Below are 16,588 nucleotides of genomic sequence, written 5' to 3'. Positions count from 1 at the left end.
GAGTAGAACTGCCTCATAGAGTTTCCAAGGAGCGCCCAGTGGATTCGAACTGCCAAGCTTTTGGTTAGCAGCCATAACACTTAACCATTACACCACCAGGGTTTCCCCTACACCTTTAGCTGGGTCACATGATAACTCTATGTTTAGCCTTTTGATGACCTGCCAGGCTATTCTCCAAAGCGGCTGCACCATTTTTATTCCTACCTACACTGTTAGTAGGAATAAAAATGGTGCAGCCGCTTTGTAAAACAGTCTGGCAGGTCATCAAAAGGTTAAACATAGAGTTATCATGTGATCCAGCACTTCCATTCCTTATTCATAATGGCCAAAAAATGTAAACAACCCAAATCTTCACCAGCTCAGGAATGGATAAATAAAATGTCATATATCCATACACTGGAATATTATTTGGTGAAAAAAGAAAGAAAAGAAATGAAGTACTGGTACTTGCAACAACATGGATGAACCTTGGAAACATTATGCTAAGTAAAAGAAGCCAATCACAAAAAGATCACATATTGTTATTATTTCAATTATATGAAATGTCCAGAATGAGAAAATCTAAATATATAGAGAGACTACATTAGTGGTTGCCCAGGGCTGACAGGGATGGGAGGGATAGAGGGTAAGGGCTAAAGGGCATGGGCTTTCATTTCTGGGTGATGAAGTGCTCTAAAATTTACTGTAGCAATGGTTGCATAACTCCGTGAATATGCTAAAAACCACTGAACGGCACATTTTAAAGGGATGACTCGTCTGGTGTGTGAATACGTACCAATTGAGCTGTTACCAAAAAAGAAGAAAAGACAGCCTTTATCTCCATTCTTGACTGACTGTGTAACTTTGGGAAAATTACTTAAAATAAGTACTATATAATTTATTATGTTCTAAGTTACCACAAGAAGCCCTGGTGGCACAGTGGTTAAGGCCACTCCTCGGAAATCCTGTGGGGCAGCTTTACTCCATCCTATAGGGTTGAATGAGTCAGAATCAACTCAAAGACAATCTGGTTTGGCTTTTTTTTTTTTTTAAGTTATCACAAAAGAGCCCTGGTGGAGCAGTGGTTAAGCAATGGGCTGCTAACTAAAAGGCTGGTAGTTCAAACCCGCCAGCCACTCCACAAGAGAAAAGAGTTGGCAGTCTGCTTTAGTAAAGATTTACCACCTCGGAAAATCCTATAGGGTAATTCTACTCCATTGTTTAGGACAGAATGGTCTTGACAGCAACTGGCTTTTGGGTTTAAGTTATCACAGAACCCGCTGGACAAATGCATAAATGCCACCCCCCAACATTCAATTCTTCTAAATGATATGACGCAACTACTCTGAATTTACCTTTTCTTTGAAATTGTATCTCCCCAAAATGTATCAATTTGTCTAGGCCATGATTCTCAGTACTGTGTGATTGTCCACCATTTTGTCATCTGATGTGATTTTCCTATATGTTGTAAATCCTACCTCTATAATGTTAAAGAGGCATGATTAGAGGCAGTTATGTTAATAAGGCAGGATTCAATCTACGAGATTAGATTAGGTTTTAAATCAATCTCTTTAGAGATATAAATGAGAGAAGCTGCAAAGAGACAGGGGGACCTCATACCACAAAGAAAGAAGCACTGGGAGCACAGCACCTCCTTTGAAACCAGGGTTTCTGCGCTGAGAAGTTCCTTGACCAGTGGAAGATTGATGCCAAGGACCTTCCTCTAGAGCCAACAAAGAAAGCCTTCCCCTGGAGCAGGCGCCCTGAATTTGGCCTTCTAGCCTTCTAGACTGTGAGAGAATAAACTCTTAAGCCACCCGCTTGTGGTATTTCTATTACGGGAGCACTAGATAACTAAGACATGCATTCAATAAATTTTAGAAATTAGGTGTTATATTTATTTTGTATTTTTAAGTCCTGTTCACTTTTCTTTTCAATAGTATTGACAGAAAATATTCTTTAAGGTTTTTTTTTTCCTATTTTATGAATTGAAGTTAAGGAATGTAGTCCAATTAGTAATACCAAAAACCAAAAAAGCCATTGTCACAGAGTAGATTCCGACTAATAGTGACCCTACAGGACAGAGTAGAACTGCCCCACAGAGTTTCCAAGGAGCGGCTGGTAGATCTGAACTGCGAGCCTTTTGGTTAGCAGCTGTAGCACTTGACCATGAGGCCACCAGGGTTTCCTAAAAAAACATGGAGAAGTTATTCAGGAGAGAAGGGGGAAAAAAAAAAGGACAAATGTAATAAAAACTGAGTCAGTCATATAAGTCACTTGGCAGAGCCACAAACCTTTAAGGATGATAGCTAGCATCCAAACCTATCTTTTACAGGTTATCTTTATGTAGTACTGGAAGACACACTTGGGTTTAGTTACAGATTCTCGCCTCATACAGTTTCCTCCTCTGTGAGATGAGAATAAAATGAATGAGACGTTTAAGTTAAATTCTGTAAAAATGGGAATACTACTACTTAAATAAAAATTTTTTTTTTTAATTTAACTCACTGGTGAATACTACTGCGAGACTTGAACGCGACATGCAAGCGCTCGAATTCAAGTTGTGTTCTTTTTTTATGGGTAAAGTTAAGGTCTAGATCAACTCCGAACTCCCAATTTATGGCTCCTACCTTGTTCTGTATTTGCAGGTCTATTTTTATGACGTGATTTGAAAAAGTAGAGTGGCCCTCGTTTCATTGGCGTTTTCATTTCGGGAACTGCAGACAGTGGGAGTAAAGCTCGTCCTGCAAACTCAGGCGTCTTAATCCTGATCTCTGCTCAATTTCCTCTCCCCAAAATGAACGTCTCGCGCCTAGTTTGACCCTTAAGGCTTTCCATCTCTTCGCCTCAACGCGCATGCGCGGAAACCCGGCGCACTTTTCCTGGCTCCTCTGCAGTTCTTAGAATGGCGGCCTGCGGCGTGGGGCTCTTGGTCCGTGTGCCCCTGTGTGCCCAGGGAAGGGGTCAAGTCTATCGTCCTATTTGCCGGCTTCTCAGTTGTCCAGGTACCGTGGCCGCCGACCTCAAGAGAGAAGAGCAGTCTTCTGGGAACGTGGAGGCAGGTGATGGCACCGTGTCCTCGGTTTGCTCTCCTCGACCCGCAGCCGGAGAGGGAAGGGGGAAGAGACTGGGATCGCGGGCGAGCGCGTGGCCTGTGGAAACGGCCGTGGAACCTTTGGCAGGAGGGTGAGGCTGTGTCCTGGCGCCTCTCATCTCACTGGGTGGCCCTTAGGCCTTTGCGGTTGCTGATGTTGGAGGTGGGATTTGTGTCTCCTCTTAGGGGCGACTCCTGTGCCCCAGGAATGAAATTCTTTTAAGCCTCTAAAATGCAGTTTATTAGCATTTTACGGTTTGGCGAAATAATATCCCCTTTACGGTTGCCTTGTCATTCAAAAACGTAACTTGATTTTGATATCCTCAAGATGTCGAGGCCGAGCTTAGGGAAGGCTTGGTGAATAATCAGGTTTCCTGTCAAACGTAGCATTTTACCTATCCAGTTTATTGCTATATACCTTACTCCTTTGGCCATTTTGAGCAAAAATCAACCTGGTAACAGATTTACATCCAGTAGAACAGGCAGTTGTCCCGCGGATGCTCTAAGTTTATATGCTTCTACGTGTATTGATAGGAAGCCTTACTATTGGAATTACCCTATTATTATCGAACCCCACTTGTGACTCCATGAGTTGAAATCCACTCGGTGGCAATGAGTTTGTTTGTTTTTGGTGTGACTTAAGAGCTGTGTGTTTGTTACTTACAGTTCTTAAAACAGTTCTGTGAGGGATGTATCACTGTCTCCGTTTTACAGATGTAGTTGTTGTTAGGTACCTTCGAGTTGGTTCTGACTCATAGCAGCCTTATGTACAACAGAAGGAATGCTGAAACACTGCCTGGTCTTGTGCCATCCTCACAATTGTTACTTTTGAGCCCATTGTTTCAGCCACTGTGTCAGTCCTCCTCGTTGAGGGTCTACCTCTCTTTCGCTGACCCTCTATCAAGCACGATATCCTTCTCCAGGGACTGGTCCCTTCTGATAACATGTCCAAAGTACACGAGATGAAGTCTCGCCATCCTTGCTTCTGAGGAACATTCTGGCTGTACTTCTTCTAAGACAGATTTGTTTGTTCTTCTGTCAAAGAGCTAAGTAATCTGCTCAGAGTTATAAAGTTCAATAATTTGGACCTACAGTCAAGATGTGTTGATTTCTGCCATTTCTTGGAGCTATAAATTGAAGAGATGAAGTTATTTTGGGGGAACAGTCTAAAGTTAGCTGAACAATAAGATATTCCCCCCAAAGAATTTATAGAATTGTTCATTAGACTGTTTGAAAGACTTATATTGAAAGGGGTGAGGGTGTTACTGACATTTTGTTGAGATGTTGATTGTGTTGTGTTTAATAGAAGCCGCTACTGTTAAACACTCTTAACTGACCCTGAAAATTTGAGAAATGATTTTTCCAAAAAGGCTATTGTAGTCAAACATTTGTATAGTGGTTTAAGTTTGAGAATGTTTTCATATGATGTTTGAGACATAAAAACAACCGTGCGAAGTAGGTGTGGAAGGAACTTTTTTGTGTGTGCCTTAAGTGAAAGTTTACAGTTCAAATTAGCTTCTCATACAAAAATTTATACACACATTGTTATGTGACCCTAGTTGCTCTCCCTATAACGCGACAGCACACTCCTCCTTTCCACCCTGGATTTTCTGTGTCCATTCAATCAGTTCCTGTCATTTTCTGCCTTCTCATTTTGCCTCTGGACAGGAGCTGCGCATTTAGTCTCCTGTATCTACTTGAGGTGAGAATAAGAGGTACACTCTTCACAAGTACTATTTTATGTCTTATAGCCCAGTCTAATCTTTGTCTGAAGAGTTGGCTTCGGGAATGGTTTTGGTTTTGGTTTTGGGCTAACAGAGAGTCTGGGGGTCATGTCTTCCGGGGCCCCTCCAATTTCAGTCAGACCATTAAGTCTGGTCTTTTTACTAGAATTTGAGTTCTGCACCCCACTTTTCTCCTGCTCCGTCAGGGACTCTCTGTTGAGTTCCCTGTCAGGACGGTCATTGGTGGTAGCTGGGCACCATCTAGTTCTTCTAGTCTCAGGCTGATGGAGTCTCTGGCTTATGTGGCCTTTTCTGTCTCTTGGGTTAATATTTTCCATGTGTCTTTGGTGCGCTTTCTCCTTTGTTCCAGATGGGTTGGGACCAATTGCTGCATCTTAGATGGCTCCTTGTTAGCTTTTATGACCCCAGACGCCACTCACCAAAGTGGGATGCAAAACATTTTCTTATTAAACTTTGTTATGCCAGTTGACCTAGATGTCCCCTGAAATCATGGTCCCCAGACCCCCACCCCTGCTACTCTGTCCTTTGAAGTATTTGGTTGTGTTCAGGAAACTTCTTAGCTTTTGGTTTAGTCCGGTTGTGCTGACTTCCCCTGTATCGTGTGTGGTCCTTTCCTTCACCTAAGATAATTCGTGTCTACTGTCTAGTTAGTGAATATCCATCTCCCTCCCTCCCCACCGAGGTAACCATCACAGAATGTTTTCTTCTGTGTTTAAACCTTTTCTTGAGTTCTTATAATAGTGGTCTCGTACAATATTTGTCCTTTTGCAACTGGCAAATTGCACAACCTAATACCTTCCAGATTCATCCATGTTATGAGATGTTTCGAGGATTCATCATTGTTCTTTATCATTGCATAGTATTCCATCGTGTGAATATACCATGATTTGTTTATCCATTCATCCGTTGATGGGCACCTAGGTTGCTTCCATCTTTTTGCTGTTGTGCACAGTGCATAGCGGTATAATAGATTCTGAAATCAGGTAGTGTGAGGCCTCCCACTTTGTTCTTCAGTCATGCTTTACTTATCTGGAAGGATTTTTTTTTTTTTTAAAGTATTTTACTGTGTTTTAGGTGAAAGCTTACACAGCAAATTAGGTTTACCTTTAACAATTTTTATACAAATTGTTCTGTGCCATTTGTTACAATTTTTACAATGTGTCAGCATTCTTATTTCCATTCTGCTTGTTCTGTTTACATTAATCTAGCCTCCCTTCCCCTCCCTGCCTTCTCATCTTTGCTTTTAGGTAACTATTGACTGTTTATTGACTGTTTGGTCTCATATAGTTAATTGTTTAAGGGAGCATGTTACTCACAGGTGATAGTGTTTATTTTATAAGCCAATCTATTATTTGACTGAAAGGTGACCTGCAGAAATAGCTTCAATTCCGTATTGAGAGGGTATCTTAGGGCAATAGTCTCATAGGTTCCTCTAGTCTCTATTAGTCCAATAGGTCCGGCCTTTTTTTAGAAATTTGAATTTTGTTGTATATTTTTCTCCCATTCTATCCAGGACCTTCTATCATGTCCCTGGTCAGGATGGTCAGTAGTGGTAGCTGGGTACCATCTAGTTCTGGTCTCAGGTTAGAAGAGGTTATGGTTCATGTGGGTTCCTAGGCTGGTGGACTAGTTCCTTCTTTGAGCCTTTGATTTCTTTCATTCTTTTTTGCTGTATAGGAGGAGAGACCAGTAGTTGTATTTTAGATGGCTTCTTGAAAGCTTTTAAGACCCCAGACGCCCTCACCAGTCTAGGATGTAGAACATTATCTTTGTGAACTACATTATGCCAATTGACTAAGTTGTGCCCCGAGACTATGGTCCCAAGTCTTTTGACCAAGTAAACTAATCCCACGAGTTGTTTAGATATGTCTAGGAAACCTCCGTAATCGTACTCCTTATGTGGTTTGTTGTATATGTGGATACATGTGCGGTACACACAAATGTATGTATACATATGCCTATGGATGCACCTGTACATGCATGTGGGTTTATTCACATATGCCTTCCTATACATGTATATGCACCCATATCTACCTCTGTAACCACACACAGTGGGTCATAGCGAATTATGGGTAATGTTGTGAAGAATAGGAATTCCAGAACACTTAGTTGTGCTTGTGAGGACCTGTACATAGTATCAAGAGGCAGTTGTTCGAATAGAACAAGGGGCTGTGTGATTTGAAGTCAGTAAATGTGTGCATCAGGGTTGTGTCCTTTCACCATACTTACTCATTCCGTATGCTGAGCAAATAATCCGAGCAGCTGGACTATATGAAGAGGAACGTGGCATAAGGATTGGAGGGAGACTCATTAATAACCTGCTATATGGAGATGACACAACCTTCCTTTCTGAAAGTGAAGAGGACTTGAAGCACTTACTGATGAAGATCAAAGGCCACAGCCTTCAGTATGGATTACGCCTCAACATAAAGAAAACAAAAATCCCCACAGCCAGACCAATAAGCACCATCATGATAAATGGAGAAAAGATTGAAATTGTCAAGGATTTCATTTTACTTGGATGCACAGTTCACACCCAGGGAAGCAGCAGTCAGGAAAACAAATGATGCATTGCATTGGGCAAATCTGCAAAAGACCTCTTTAAAGTGTTGAAAAGCAAAGATGTCACCTTGAAGACTAAGGTGCGCCTGACCCAAGCCATGGTGTTTTCAATCGCCTCGCCTCCTATGCATGCGAAAGCTGGACTATGAATAAGGAAGACCAAAGAAGAATTGACGCCTTTGAATTGTGGTGTTGGTGAAGAATATTGAATACACCACGGACTGCCAAAAGAATGAACAAATCTGTCTCGGAAGACATACAACCAGAATACTCTTTGGAAGCAAGGATGGCGAGACTGTATCTCACATACTTTGGACATGTTATCAGGAGGGATCAGTCCCTGGAGAAAGACGTCATGCTTGGTAAAGTAGAGGGCCAGCAAAAAAGAGGAAGACCCTCAACAAGATGGATTGACACAGTGGGTGCAACAGCGGGCTCAAGCACAATAACAATTGTGAGGATGGCACAGGACCGGGCAGTGTTTTGTTCTGTTGTGCATAGGGTTCCTGTGAGTCAAAACCAGCTCGTCGGCACCTAATAACAACAACCACACACATACTTTTCATTTTTTTTTTTACTGTTGTTGCAAAATAGTGTATGTTATAGAATTTACTGAAATTATCCCTCTTTTCTCAGCTACTTCTTACTGTCTTTATTTACCTTGGTTAAGTTGCACTGACTTAATCCATAGTTAGGATTGCCTTTCCCATCACCAAAAGTTGCAATTACCTGCTGTCTCAAAAGCGATTCCCGCTTCCAGTCCCTCCCATCCCTGGTAACCATCAAAGAACTTTGCCTTCCATGTGTATACCTATTCTTGGCTTCTTGTACTAGTGAGGCTATACAGTATTTGTCTTTCTGTGTTTGCCTTATTTCACTCAGCATAATGTCCTCCAGAGTCATCCATTTTATTTTCCGTGGACGCCTCATTGTTCTTTATAATTGTATAGTATTCCATTGTATTTATGTACCACAATTTGTTTATCCATCTGCCTGTTGATGGCCACTTAGGCTGTTTTCATCTTTTTGCTATTGTGAGTAATGCTACAGTGAACGTAGGTGTGCATATGTCTATTCATGTCACTGCTCTTATATCTCTAGGATATATACGTAGGAGTGGAATTGCTGGATCATAAGGTATTTCTAGCTTTTTGAGGAAGCGCTATAGTGTTTTCCATAGTGGTTGTACCATTTTACAGTTCCACCAGCAATTCATATGAGTTCCGATCCCCCCACAACCTCACCAGCATTGTTGTTTTCTGTTTGATCATTGCCATTTTTACAGGGGTGAGATGGTATCTCATTGTAGTTTTGATTTACATCTCTGTAATGGCTAATGAGGGCACTGGTGGCACAGTGGCACTCTACTGCTAACCAAATGGTTGGCAGTTTGAATCTGCTAGCCCCTCCTTGGAAACCCTGTGGGGCAGTTCTGCTCTTTTCGATAGGGTTGCTATGGAATTGACTCAATGGCAACGGGTTTGGAATGGCTAATGATCACGAGCAGCTTTCTATGTGTTTGTTGGCCACCTGAGTGTCCTCTTTGGTGAAGTGTCTGTTCATGTCCTTTGCCCATTTTTTTGATTGGATAGTTTGTCTTTTTGTTGTTGAGTTGTTGAAGTTTTCTATATGTTTTAGAGATCAGACTCTTACCAGATACGTCATTGCCAAAGGTTTTTTCACAGTCTGTAGGTCCTCTTTTTCCTCTTTTGGCAAAGTCTTTTGATGAACAGAAGTATTTAATATTTAAGAGGTCCCAGTTATCTAATTTATCTTGTTGTTTGTGCATTTTTAGGTTTGTTTGATAGACTATCCTGGAAATTGGGTCCCCTAGTTTTGATCCCAGTCCTACTGGTGGTGCAGTGGTTAAGAGCTACCGCTGCTAATCAAAGGGTCGGAAGTTCGAATCCACCACCCACTCCTTGGAAACACTATGGGGTGGCTCTACTCTGTCTTATAGGGTCTCTATGAGTTGGAATCGACTCGATGGCAATGGGTTTTGTTTTGTTTTTTGGTTTAGTTTTGATCCTTTGTTATCTTCCAGGAACTTTACAGTTTTAGCTTTAACATTTATAGTTTATAACTTTAACATAGGAGCAGTGGTTAAAGCGCTCAGCTAACTGAAAGGTTGGGAGTTTGAACCTACCAGCCGCTCCGAGGGAGAAATGTGGCAGTCCGCTTCCGTGAAGATTTACAGCCTTGGAAACTCTATGGGGGCAGTTCTGCTCTGTCCTGTCAAGTTGCTGTGAGTTGGAATCAACCCAACTGCAGTTTTTTTGTTTTTGTTTTTGACCCTGTGTTATCTTCCGGGAATTTTATAGGTTCAGCTTTAACATTTAGGTCTTTGATCCATTTTGAGTTAGTTGTTCATGATGTGAGGTATGGATCCTGATTCATTTTTCCGTATATGGATATCCAGTTTTGCCAGCACCATTTGTTAAAGAGACTGCCCTACCCCCGCACCATTGAATGAACTTTGACCCTTTGTCAAAGATCAGCTGCCCATAGATGGATGGATTTCTGTGTTCTCAATTCTGTTCCATGGTCTAGGTGTCTGTCATTGAACCTATACTGGCTGTTTCGATTACTGTGGCTGTATAGTAAGTTTTGAGACTGGGTAGTGCAAGGCCTCCTACATTGTTCTTCAGTTATTTTTTTTTAGCTATTTGGGACCTCGTTCTTTTTCATATAAAGTTGGAGATTAGTTTTTCCATTTCAATCAAGAATATTGTTGAGATTTGGATCAGGATTGCATTACATCTATAGATCGGTTTTGGTAGTATTGGCATTTTCACAATGTTAAGTTTTCCAATCCTTAAGCATGGGATGTTTTTCCATTTACGTAGATCTCTCTTCGTTTCTTGACGTAGAGTTTTATAGTTTTCCTTGTATAAGTCTTTTACATACCTAGTTAGCTTTAGTCCCAGGTATTTTATCCTTTTGGGGGGCTATTGTCAATGGTATTGATTTCTTGACTTCCTTTTCAGAGTCCTCCTTGTTAGTGTAGAGGAACTCAACAGATTTTTGTGTGTTGACCTTATAGCCTGCCGCTTTGCTGAATCATTCTATTTCAGTAACTTTCTCATGGAGTCTCTGGGATTTTCTATGTATAAAATCATGTCACCTGCGAATAAGGACAGTTTTACTCTTCCTTTCCAATTTGGATATCTTTTGTTTTCCCTTCTTGCCTTATTGCCCTAGCTAGAACGTCCAGTACAATATTGAATAAGAGCAGTGATAGAGGACATCCTTGTCTCATTCCCTTTCTCAAGGGGAATGCTCTCAATTTTTCTGTCTTGAGAATAATGTTGGCTGTTGGTTTTGCGTATATGCCCTTAATTGTGTTGAGGAATTTCCCTTCTATTCTTATTTTACTGGGAGTTTTTATCAGGAAAGTGTGTTGGATTTTATCAAATGCCTTTTTGGATTGGACTGAGATGATCATGTGATTCTTTTCCTTTGTTTTATTTATGTGGTGAATTATGTTGATTGATTTTCTAATGTTGAACCATCCTTGCATCCCTGGTATTAATGCCACTTGATCATGATGTATTATTTTTTTGACGTGCTGTTGAATTCTTTTGGGCAGAATTTTGTTTATTTTAGGGTCTGTCTGTATTCATGAGGAATAAACCACAAACCCATTGCCATAGTGTTGATTCCATCTCATAGCGACTCTCTAAGGACAGAGTAGAACTACCCCACAGGTTGTAAATCTGTACAGAAGCAGACCGCCACATCTTTCTCCTGTGGAGTGGCTGGTGGGTTCAAACTGCTGACCTTTCAGTTAGCAGCTGAGGGCTTTAAGCACTGTGCCACCAGGGGCGTTCTGTCATTTTCTTTTTTAGTGATATCTTTGTCTCACTTTGGAATCAGGGTCATGCCGGCTTCATGGAGTGAATTAAAGTGTATTTCTTCCTTTTCTATGTACTGGAAATAGTTTGAGTAGAATTGGTGTCAATTCTTTTCTGAATGTTCGGTAGAATTCTCCAGTGAAGCCATCTGGGCTGTGACTTGTTTTTTTTTGGGGGGGGGGGCAGTTTATAACATCCTCAATTTCTTTTGTAATGAGCTTGTTCAAATTTGCTGCCTCCATTTGTGTTAATATAAGTAGGTAGTATGTTTCCAGAAATTTGTCCATTTCTTCTAGGTTTTCAAATTTGTTGGAGTACAGTTTTTCATAATATTCTGTTACGGTCCTTTTTATCTCAGTTGGCTCAGCTGTAATGTCACCCATCTCATTTTTTATTTGGTTATTTGCAACTTCTCATTTTTTCTGGAAGGAATTCTCATTACTCCCTTTGTAGATGAGGAACAGGCTAGTGCAAGCTTACCCAGCTATTCAGTGGCAAAGGTAACCATAAAACCCAGGTCTTCTAATTCGAAGGCAATACTCTTCCTACCTACTATAGTTTTTGTTCTGTTTTGTCTTTTGAGAAAATGCTTTTGACTGTGGGGTATAACAAGTAACAAAAATAACAGGTATAAGAGTAATTATACCTTGTACACATTTAAAAAAAAAAAAAAACCAAACTGCTTGGTGTCGACTCGATTCCGACTCTTCGCAACCCTATAGGACAGAGTAGAACTGCCCCATAGTTTCCAAGGCGCACCTAGTGGATTTGAACTGCTGACTTTTTTGTTAGCAGCTGTAGCTCTTAACCGGAAACCCTGTGGCATAGGGGTTAAGTGCTACACTGCTAACCAAAAGGTAAGCAGTTCAGATCCACCAGGTGTTCCTTAAAAACTCTATGGAGCAGTTCTACTCTGTCCTGTAGGGTCGCTATGAGTTGGACTGAACTCGATGACAACGAGTTTGGTTTTTTCGTTTTGGTAGCTCTTAACTACTACGCCACCAGGGTCTCCTACACACATTTAGAAGCCTGCACTTTTATAATTGTAAAGAGTTTCAGAAATATCTAATGGAGTTTTTCACTCAGTGTGGGAACTCATTGTCAGAAGAATTCCTAGTAATATTTTCTGGTAACAAGGGACACACTATCTCATAAATCAGTGTATCGTATTTTTGGTTGGGCTCTAATTGTTGGAAAATGTTTATAAAGAGTTAAAATCTAATTTCCCGTTTTCATCTGTTGGTCTTATTTTTGCCATAGCTTTCATACGAGCGTCCTTTAGCTCGCTGTAGTGGAAGAGCTCTGATTTAAGAATAAGAGCATGTAGTGTATTATTCAGGACTCTTTAAGATGCAGGTGACAGAAACCGAACTCAAATTAGCTTAAGTGGAAAACGGATATGCATGGCCCTATGCAACCAAACTCCAGAAAGACAAAATAGTGCTGCCCTCTGGTCAGCCAGATCTTTGTGCGTAGCCTTCCTCAGCTATTGTATGGTGGCCTGATTATCTCAGGTTCTTTCACACTGGAGGGATTTGTGGTTGGAGTGGGGGGAGAATGTAGCCATTAGCAGATCTGTGTGCACGTGCTTACAGGTTTCTTCAAACCGATGAAGAAAATAATCCTTTACCTGAAATTGAAAAATTCAGGAAAGCATGTTTGATCACATGCCTACCCTTTGGATCAAGAAGATATGGTGTTCAAAATAGTCTTTACAGCCCTGGCCTAGCTAATGGGGTGGGGCAAGTGTGGGGGGCAGGATAACTGTATTGACAGCCTCAGCACAACCATGTAGAGTGGTTTCCTACAACCAGAGGTGTGCTGTTACCAAAACAAGGGGGAACAAATGCCAGGTATCTAGACAGTAGGTAAGCACTGCTGAGGGCTTGCCAGTTTATAAGGTATTTGACGTTGTGCAGTTTCTTCATCTGTAAAGTGGTGATAACATCTGTCCTGTCTATCTCAAAAGGCTGTTGTGAAATTCAGAAGAGAGTGTACATGTGAATGTGCTTAGAAAACTGCCAATTGCTGTACATGTTATATTTGATGATGACATTCATGTTCTCATTCGTCTTTTCAGGCCATAATTCCCCACTTTATGTCTGGTAATCATGTATCATTGTTTCCAGACTCTTCACTGTTGTTACTCCTCTCTGATGTTCTCTGGTTAATTAATGTCCTTCATATCTGTTATGTCCATAGAGCAGAACATTAATACTACTCCATGTGTTTTCTGACCGGTAAGTAGTAAAGAAGTGCTATTACTCTTTGAATTTGGATTTTTAAAGACGTTTATTTTAGTGAAACGTTAGATGATATATGTATTCTTTCCCTCCCCCACCCCAAAAGTTAAAACATTTTGCGGTGTGATGGATCACGTTTATATGGCCTTTCTCGCCATAGTCTTACAACCAAATGATAGGGTGGGATTATGCAGATAAGGTGCATGTGGCCTGCCAAGGAGATTGGACAGCTTGCTAATAATGCAGAAAAGGTAGTGACGCCTTTGTGGGGAGTGGGACCATGCAAATAAGGGGATTGGTCAGTTTTGCCATCCTGCTAGGCTTAAAATGAGTCACCCCAGATGTGGAAAGAAGGGACCTCACTACTACTGAGAAAGAATAGTGAGGAGTAGTCTCTTGGACCCAGGGTCCCTGTGCTGAGAACCTGGTGTGAGACAGCAAGAAGCATCAGCAGAGAATGGTGACAGTAGAGCCAGGAGACCAGCAACAGAATGCTCAGCGGGCCTCCTGGCTCACAGAGCAAGGTGATTACAGTAGGTGTGCTGACTCACAGAGTGAGAGAGCTGAGCACCTTTGGGCAGGAGGCTTGCTGGTGGAGTTGGGTGCTTCCCAACTGATTGGCAGAACTAAAAGAGCTTTGTAACACTTGGCCCGAGCGGGACAGAGATGAGGCTGAGAGGTTGAGGGCCGGCCAGAGAGAGGCCTGTCTGTGGGTACAGCTAAGAAGAGGCTGTCCTGATTGAAGAACGTATCCTGAGTTGTTCCCCATCCTGAATTATAACCTGTTACTTCCCTAATAAACCCCGTAACTGTGAGTATAGGGAGTCCCTGGATTATGAATGAGTTCCTTTCTTAAGGTTGTCTTTAAGTCGAATTTGTATGTAAGTCGGAAAAAGTTAAAAAAAAAGAATTTTTTTTTTTTAGGTATGGTTTATATCTAACATCAGTCAAATGTTTGTCTTAGTATGTAGTGTACGTTTCTATGCATAAAAAACATTGAAGAAACACTTCCAGAGACACTAAAGCGCAATAATACAATAATAATAATAACATTGTGATACACGTTGCAAAGTAGCGCCCATTTGTTACTTTGAAGCATTGTGTATGCCTCAAATTTTTAATATAATAGGCTTTATGGGGTTGGTTCATAACTGCAAGTTGTATGTAAGTCGGATGTTCATAACCTGGGAACTTTGTGAGTTCTTTGTGGCCATTGCAAAGAATTATCAAACCCAGCAGAGAAATAGAGAATGCCGTGGGAGGGACCGCTAGTGTTAGACTTGGTGAAAGGTTGAAGAGAAGAGGTTATGTCCGACCTCCGCCTCGTATCCGCCTTGTAGAAATCAGCCTTGGGCTGTTGATCTGGATTCTCCTCTCCTTTTGTGAAATCAGGCCAAGAGGTCAGATGCTGGCACCATGCTGTTTTTGTACATTCTTTTGATTCATTTGGAGCTTTGATTGAATCAAACTCCTAGGCCTCATATGGACTACCGCTAGATTGTTTTTTCCCGTTATGTGCACGTGTCTTTTTTTTAATCCTAAAAGCAGACAGTGTTTTTTCTTTTAATTGTGCTCCAAGTTTTAGCTTACAGTTCAAGTCAGTTTCTCATACAAAAACTTAAACACGCTTTGTTATGTGACCCTAATTGCTCTCCCTACAATGTGACAGCACACTCTTTCTTTGCACCCTGTATTTCCCGTGTCCATTCAACCAGCTCCTGTCCCCCTTTGCCTTCTCATCTTGCCTCTAGACAGGAGCTGCCCACTTAGTCTCATGTATCTACTTAAGCTAAGAAGCACACTCCTCACCAATATCATTTTATGTCTTATAGTCTAACCTTTGTCTGAAAAGTTGGCTTAGGGAATGGTTTTAGTTTTGGGCTAACAGAGAGTCCAGGGGCCATGACCTCTGGGGTCCCTCCAGTCTCAGTCAGACCATTAATAAAAGCAGACAGTGTTTTGTCTCATTTTTTGTGTTAGTTTATGCCTCAACTGTTAATATATCGTCAAGACCATTGCAAACTTGAGTCTGTCATGAAATATTAGCACATTAATTTTTACTCTCAACATTGTGTCATTTGTAGATTTGACAAGCCTTTTGTGAGGCAGTAAACTTAAACGACCTCAGCTTTTTTCCCCTCCATCAGAGCTTTGTCATCTCTCCATCGCTCTTACCTTCTGCTGTTCAGCCGGAGCTGTCAGTGCTTTATTACGTCTCCCGTCTTCTCAAGCGTGTTGCTTCACCTTTTATCAGTTTTTCTGTCTGTCTAGAACTCAGTCTCTGCTCTTCCCTAACAGTTCAACTGCAGGGATGTACTAGCATAAATGTGCAAAAATATTGTATATAGACGACACTGCAATATTGTTTGTGGTAGTGGAAAATTGTAAACCACCTAAATATTTATCATTTGGGGGTTGGCTCAATAAACTATTAAATACGTAAACAAGAATACGTACTCAACTGTTAAAAAAAGGAGATAAGTATCAACTTGCATTGAATGATGTCCCAAATATGTAAAAATTTTTACCAAGCATGTTGCAGACTAGAATATATAGTGTGATTTTAAGAATTTCACTTGTATAAAACATGTTTATGTATGGAGAGATGCATACATGTTTATTATGTGCCCTGAAAATGTCTGGAAAGATAAGTACCAAACTTAATGGTTGGCTACTATTGGGGGAAGAGTACTGGGGAGGGGGGGATTTATACTTTTACTTCATAAAATTTTATACTTTTTGACTTTAGTTTTACAATAAGCAGTTAGATCTCAGCCTAGACTCAGAGTAAAAAATCAGTCAAGAATACATAGGTGGTAATTACAGCTGTCTCCATGAGTTGGGGGCTAAGGTGGCAGCTGAGAACAACAATTACAACTGTAAAAGTTAGTGAGGTAGTCCATGCTGAGCCTATAGCATAAGAGAAGGAAATAGGGATCCACTGGAAGGAGGTCTGTCAATAGACGGAGATCAAAGTGAATACGAATAGTTCCTGTCCTCAATATGGAAGCCAGGTATGTTAAATACAGACAACATTTCATAGATGTTACAAGTAAGGCAGTACAAAGTAGGAGAGATTAATTCATTCTTAGAGAGCCAGAAATCTTCACA

At 41.0% G+C, this 16,588-nt stretch overlaps 1 protein-coding gene and 1 long non-coding RNA gene across 4 annotated transcripts in view; one reads left to right on the top strand and one right to left on the bottom strand.

Moving 5' to 3' along the window:
* Positions 1-455: 455 nt before the first annotated feature.
* Positions 456-2,761, bottom strand: LOC126074889 (uncharacterized). Its single transcript, XR_007517044.1, has 3 exons — positions 2,610-2,761; positions 2,274-2,386; positions 456-2,167 (listed from the first exon to the last, which is right to left on the bottom strand). It is a non-coding gene; the product is annotated as an uncharacterized LOC126074889 (long non-coding RNA).
* Positions 2,762-2,855: 94 nt separating this feature from the next.
* Positions 2,856-16,588, top strand: part of MTPAP (mitochondrial poly(A) polymerase) — a 48,435-nt gene continuing 34,702 nt past the window's right edge. For 2 of the 3 annotated variants that reach the window (XR_007517043.1, XM_049881724.1), the window contains exon 1: positions 2,856-3,041. Coding sequence is in view for 2 of the 3 variants with exons in the window: in XM_049881724.1 (XP_049737681.1) it covers positions 2,885-3,041 (157 nt within the window). In the remaining variant the exon portion in view is untranslated. The remainder of the gene's footprint in view (positions 3,042-16,588) is intronic. The other variant, XM_049881725.1, reaches the window with a different exon arrangement.

Source organism: Elephas maximus, chromosome 4, assembly GCF_024166365.1.
Source record: "Elephas maximus indicus isolate mEleMax1 chromosome 4, mEleMax1 primary haplotype, whole genome shotgun sequence".
NCBI lineage: Eukaryota > Metazoa > Chordata > Mammalia > Proboscidea > Elephantidae > Elephas > Elephas maximus.
Note: the sequence above shows the minus strand (reverse complement) of the source record. Positions and strands in the feature narration are given on the sequence as shown.